This window comes from Panicum virgatum, chromosome 7N, assembly GCF_016808335.1.
Source record: "Panicum virgatum strain AP13 chromosome 7N, P.virgatum_v5, whole genome shotgun sequence".
Lineage (NCBI taxonomy): Eukaryota > Viridiplantae > Streptophyta > Magnoliopsida > Poales > Poaceae > Panicum > Panicum virgatum.
Genome location: NC_053151.1, coordinates 6359626 through 6366479, shown reverse-complemented (window position 1 = coordinate 6366479; position 6854 = coordinate 6359626). Strand labels below are relative to the sequence as shown.

Below are 6854 nucleotides of genomic sequence, written 5' to 3'. Positions count from 1 at the left end.
GATAGTACACATCATACCACATATTAGTGAAAATGGATCATATTTTTTATCATTATTTTGATAGGTAAGGATATTTAATAATAAATTTATCATTGGAGTTCAAAATTATATGATAATAATGATAAAAAAATTATAACAATTTTTTAATATGCATTGTGATGTCCACTACTACCCTGCAAAACTATCGTACACACTATGTTTTTAAAGCGTTAAGGCGAGGTAAGGCGAGCCACCACCGCCTTATCGCCTAGGCGACGCCTAGGCCGGCTAAGGTGGGCTAAGGCAACACCTTAGGCGAGGCGAGCCACCACGGCCTTGTCGCCTAGGCGACGCCTTGAAAACACGGCGTACACATGATAGTACATATCATACCACATGTAAGAAAAAATACATCATAATTTTTATCATTATTTTGATAGGTTAGGATATTTAATAATAAATTAATCATTGGAATTCAAAATTATATAAAAAATAACAACAAAAAAATTATAACAATTTTTTAATATGCATTGTGATGTCCACTACTACCCTGCAAAATTTGAAATTAAAATTCAACTTGTGAATGGAGAAACAAAAAGAGACAAATTGTATAATGGGGTGAAAGGAACTAAATGGCATAGTTTAGGTGTTAAATTGAACCAAGTTATAGTTTAGGTGGTTATTTAGACTTTGGCTATACTTGAAGAGAGTAAATTGGATAATACAAATAAATTGAAGGATGCAACTTGTAACTACATTTGCAGCAGTGAACAAAGGAGAACATGATTGAAACCCTGAACCCCCGTATTATTACAGAGATTTGCACAAAATCAACTATTCATAAGAACATGCAGTATTTCAATCATAATACATAAGTCATATCAGGGTAAGACTTAATATGAGGGATGAGACATTCATTTGAACCCAACAAAAATTTTGGGAGAGAAAAAAACAAACACAACAACATGAGGATGCGTGAAGGTATTCATTCCAGGAAGGAACATTAGGGCCTGAGATATCTGCAGAATAAACCAAGATATCCAGTGAAGAAAGGTAGTGCTTCCTTACTGACAATAGAAGCAACAGTACATTGTTGTGAAGGCATGCAAGTCATGAAATTTTTGTATTCACAATTACTACTCTTTTGCCGGGGGCAAAAGAGTTAATACCAAAAACAGTAAATGTGTAAAACCATTCTACCAACAACTATATTATAGTAATTTTCATTCATTTGGGGCATAGTATTGATTTGGCCACATCAACCATGGCATTGGAAGGGGCCACGATTCAAATTCAGTTGTTTGGATTACCATGGAATTGGCTTTTGGAATCCTATAAAGCAGCCAAATCTGCGCACAAGTTCTCCTTCGGCCCACCCCCCCACTGGCGGCGCCCCGTCGAGCAACCGCCTCGACGACATCTAGCTCGCAAAGAAGCCGTGGCCGCAAGGAAGAAGAGGGGCCGCGGCCGAGAGGAAGAAGAGGAGGGGGCTGGTCGCAAGGAAGAAGAGGCGGGTGTTGGGGACAGCCACGGGTCGTCCATCCAGCGCAGCCGCGGATGAGGATGGGGAAGCCTGAGCAGGAGCAGAGCAAGCACGTCACTGTACTGCACAGGCGTCGGTGCTGCCGCCTAGTGTGCCAAGTGAAGAGCTTGCTACAATCAATATCCAGACTGCCTTCCGAGGTTACCTGGTAATGTGAAACCAGTTCTAAATTCACCTGTCCGGTGCCATTTGGAGAGATGCATGCCTGGTTGGCCAATTGCTATTACTGTAATTTGGAGCTGAATGGTTTAGTATTTTCTGTCTTTTTTGTTTAACAAGTTTTGTGTGATAAATGAGAATTTGCACATGATCTTTTATATTATTTTGAATATAGTTGTCGAAATTGTATGAACAGGTACAACCGTGTCACTCATATTCTTTGACCATGTTTCGGAAATTCCTGGCAATTTTGTATCTCTGTCATATATATATATATATAAATATATATATATATATATATATATATATATATATATATATATATATATCAATGTGTTAGGCTCGGGAACTGGGTGGTATCAGGTAAATTGGTTAATGTGCAGCATATACATCATGGTACATAAATAATCTGCACACATGCCCTAGAGAGATGAGCTCCACATATAGTAAATTCATTGATATTTTTAGTAACAGCATGGTACCAGTACATGCCACATAATGTTCTTGTATCGGTACTTGTTTTTTATTGGATTAATTTATTTCATGAAAGTTGAAAAAAGCATCTAGTGTTTAAAAAGTGTATTTTGCACAACGGTGCATGTAAAGTAGGTGCTGGTTTAATGCGCACACTTGCTAATGAAACACAGCGCTGCAGACCAACAAACTTTCCTCGATCTTCGAAAAACTTTCTATCAAATCATAGCAGGTCTGGCTGCAGACAATGGAAAATACAAGTGCAACAAAAATGTAAATACATAGCAATACCTCATATAAGGGCATGTACAACAGTGTAGACATCAGCTGTCTTTTTGTCACAAACAGACAACTGAACAGACAGGTTGTACAATGGGTTGTCTGTTTGGCTATCTGCAGGGTGATTAATTCAGACTTTGACACACAAACTCATGGTGATCTAGTACATAATTGATCTTTGTAGCCACTTTGTTGCATACATGAGAGAATGAACAATACAATAAATTAATTCGTATGACTCTTAAAATAAGAGTATATTATATAAATATATATATGAAATGGTCTTAGAAATACATGATATGATATAATAATAAAGTCGCCATTACATTGGACATGCGGCTCTAATTTTGTCTTGGGCCAAAATGTTGCCATATATGCTCAACTAAATCATTTCTGAGTTGTTTATGTGTGGAGCTAGCCCGGATAGCTGAGTTTCTATTAAGCACCTCCGCAAAGCATGGATTAGGGTTCTCATTTGTACTCACTTCCGGTGGTAGGACAATGGTTGCACTCGGATTCTCATTCAAATCCAATGGAATTCGAACTAACTCTTTCTCATCTTCCACTATCATATTATGCAGGATAACGCAAGCTTGCATTATATTAACAACATCATTCCTTTTCCATAACCGTGCCGGACGGTTGACAATATCAAAACGAGATTGCAACACGCCAAATGCGCACTCGACATCCTTCCTTGCCCCTTCTTGTCGCTGCGCAAATAATTTATATTTCTCCGTTTGGGGCTTTCTTATTGTCTTCACAAAGGCTGCCCACTCAGGATATATCCCATTGGCAAGATAGTAACCCATGTCATACTGCGTTCCATTTACAATATAATTCACTCGGGGGGCTTCTCCTTTTATCGCTTGAATGAATAATGGTGACTTGTTTAACACTTGGATATCATTTTGAGACCCAGCAGTACCGAAAAAAGCATGCCATATACGAAGGTCGCGAGATGCTACCGCCTCAAGGATCATGGTAGGTTTTCCTTTGTCATCACGAGTGAACATGCCAGCCCATGCTTTTGGACAATTCTTCCACGGCCAATGCATACAATCAATACTTCCTATCATGCCTGGAAAGCCATGAGACTCATTCTGCTGTATATTTTTTTCTAGTTCATCACTTGTCGGAGCACGGAGGTACTCGCCACCAAAACATTCAATTACCCCTTCAGCAAATTTTCCTAAACACTCCAAAGACGTGCTTGCTGCAATTTTCAAGACCTCATCAAGTGCGTCTGCTGGTGTGCCATATCCTAGCATTCGAATAGCCGCAGTGCATTTTTGAAGAGGTGAGTGGCTATCTCGACCCGTTGCATCAACTCGTTGTGTAAAAAAAACATCCCAAGCACTAAGGGCATCGACAATTCGAAGGAACAAACTCTTATTCATCCGAAACCTCCTACGGAACATCTCGTCGGTATAGATAGGATTTGCTGAAAAATAATTAGCAACTAGATCATCATGTCCTTTTTCTCTCGGCCTAGGTATGTACCTCCGTGGGCCACTCTGACGCTGGCGCTGTCGTGGTGGTTCAGATGATGATCCTTCCATATTGGCCTTCAATTTCTCGCCAATCTTCCTTCGAAATGTGTCCAACTTTTCACTCTCGGCGATGAAATCGTCGATCGTATATACTTTTGTTGGATCAATTTCGTCCTCTAGTGCTACTGCATCGTCACTGTAAGCGTCATCCTCTGCGTAAACATTATTTAGGCATAATCATTATTTAGGTATAGCACCCAATCACACCATACGCACAAGAAAAATTGAACAAAGTATTATTTAGGTACTGCAAAACTGAGTCATACCATCAACACCAGGCTCTACTTCTTGTGCCTCCACATGAGCGCCATCATCAGGAGGTACAGGCTCTACTTCTTGTGCCTCCACATGAGCGCCATCATCAGAAGAATCACCGTCAAGGAGAGGAGGATCACCATCAGGCAAAGCAGGATCATCACTAGTCGACATGGATTGAAATGTGAGTGGGAGATATGCCCATACAGAAAACACTAGGCACCTATTTATACTTGCGGCAGCACAACCCTTCAGATCACACATACACGCATGCCCTTCAGTTCACACATACACACATGTATCAGTTCACACTCACAATTTTCAGTTCACACTCCCATGGATGAAAATAAACAGTCAGCAGACATGAATGTAAATAGCCACCACACTATTTAATTTTCAGTTCACACTTGATACAATAGAAATGACACTGGATAGAAAATAAAAATAACACTTCTTAATTTGTTCAGTTGACACTTGACAGCAACCCTGAAAAATGCAAATTCAGTGATAGATTTCAGAAATGATAACAGGTTTAAGAAATGATAAAATGACATATTTCTATTTATGTGTAGGAAACTCACCTCAATTCTCAACAAATAATTTCTTTTTCAAGTACTTCATAGTATTTGTATGATCTAACTTTTCTTCATCGGACATCAATGATACGTCCATTGACAAAAGGCGATTATATGTGTCAAACATCTTACACTCTAGTTCATATTTTTTTGCCTCCCTTTGTAGCTGTGCTGCCTCCTTTTGTTCCTTTGCTGCAAGATGGGCAAGCTTGGCTTGTTCAATCTTCTCAGATGATAACTTTTCCTGCACTTCTAGTACTTTGAGCCTATTTGCATGCTCTTCACATTGGATTTTACCAAATTTATCCAGCTCTTCAAGGTCTATATGGTCCCCCACCTTACTCTGGGCATATTTTAGTTTTTTAGCTTTTTTTTGGCCTATTGGTCTTGGTTGTTCCTCAAGTTCATCTACATCTATAGCCCTGCTATCCTCTCCTTCGTTCTCCTTGCCTGAACCCTTTCTTTTCCTTGCTGCTTTCAGCCCATTGTTGTATGTAATCCACTTTGCTTCAGTTTTTAATATGTTCCATACATCCATCAACACAAAAGGACCTAGGTTGAGTTTCTCATTGTCTTTTATATAGAATACATGGGCCTTCACAATCCACATTTGATCATTATAGCCACTTGTATAAACCATTCTAGCCTTCAACCAAGCACCATGGAAAAGGTCAGTCCACTTATTTACCTTATGAAAACGGTCCTTGATTTGCTTGGCATTTCTACGCCTATGACTTGGTGTAGTCTCATTGTACGTTGCCTCAACATCAGACCAATATTGGTCATTCTTCCTATCAGCACCAATGGTTGAGTCTGTTGAGTTGAGCAACCAAGAGCTCATCTGTAAATGTAATAAACAGATATATTATCTTCATGCTAGTATGGTTAGTAAAAACTTCAAACACCAACAAATGGCAATGAGACTCACCATCCTAACATCTTCTTCTTGAGACCAAAAGATTCGCTTCTCAGTCCTGGGTGCCTCATCACTGATGTCAACATTGACATATGCATTATTACCCTTTGTTGTTGGTGGAGTGGACAATTCTTCCTCTGATGGTATATCGTCTTCCAAAGTCCGTGGCGGCTTGAATGGGGCAAATTGAGAATGTTCTCCAACAAAATTAAAATTCTGAGACAAGGTAGGCTGCATAAGGTTTGTAAAACCTCCAGGAGGTGTTGCATTTTGACCCCTGCAACCAGGAAGTGTAATGGATTGACTGAAAGAATACTGAATACTGAAAGCATAGCAAAGTGTGCAGCGTGCAGAGCAAAGAGCAAACTGTACTGAACAAGGTCATTGCCTTACAGAAAGAAATATACTAGATCAAATAAGCCAAAAATTGAGTAACATCGAGTATTACCATGTTGAAGGATCCGAAGACTGAGACATCCATGGCTGAATGGGGTTCTGTCCACCACTGCCAAAGAAACCGTCGGCGCCCCCATTGAAGAAGCTGCCGGAGCCATATGCACCCACAAGCGCCGCTCCGCCCAAAGTCCTCTGCTCCGGCACATGCGCCGCTACGCCCGAAGTCCTCTGCTTCCGCATCGGCGCCGCCCAATCCCGAACTTGCCCCGGGGCCTTCCGCATCGGCGCCGCCACATCCTTCCGCGATTGCGTCGCGGCTGCCTTGCGCACCCGAGCCGCATCCACCTTCAGCAGATTTTGCGTTGCCGCCGCCGCCGCCCGTTCCTGCCGCGACATGGTGGCCGGAATAGAAGCTAGGGTTGGATGGGGAGGACACACAGGGAGTATTTGAGGGAGAGCGCAGAAGGGATTTTCGCGGGAGAGAAAGGCGCGAACCTTGGGCGCGAAACGAATCCACCACCGCGCACTGGATCCCGGCCTCCGTCGACTCCCCGCAGCGGCGCCGTACAACGGGCGCTATTGTCGCCGTTTCGCCTGGGAGCACGAGACGGGGTCCTAGACAGATGTGGCGACGGGTCGGGAGTAACTGCTGCTCCGTGGGGGGGTTTTTGTAAAAAACAGAAGCAAGTCGACAGCTCTCGACGGTGCGTTGTACGTGGCCTAAG

At 41.8% G+C, this 6854-nt stretch overlaps 1 protein-coding gene across 2 annotated transcripts; it reads right to left on the bottom strand.

Moving 5' to 3' along the window:
* Positions 1-4112: 4112 nt before the first annotated feature.
* LOC120682010 (glutathione S-transferase T3-like) lies at positions 4113-6854 on the bottom strand. 2 transcript variants are annotated; one of them, XR_005678173.1, is made up of 6 exons: positions 6625-6854; positions 6182-6513; positions 5746-6010; positions 4870-5658; positions 4254-4537; positions 4113-4139 (listed from the first exon to the last, which is right to left on the bottom strand). XR_005678173.1 is itself a non-coding variant. In XM_039963725.1 (5 exons), exons 2-4 carry the CDS (start codon positions 6409-6411, stop codon positions 4825-4827), a joined length of 1329 nt encoding a protein of 442 aa, XP_039819659.1. In that variant the 5' UTR covers positions 6412-6513; positions 6625-6854; the 3' UTR covers positions 4447-4728; position 4824. The 2 variants fall into 2 exon arrangements, 1 of the variants encoding a protein (XP_039819659.1); XM_039963725.1 differs by lacking the exon at positions 4113-4139 and having other exon boundaries at positions 4447-4728; positions 4824-5658.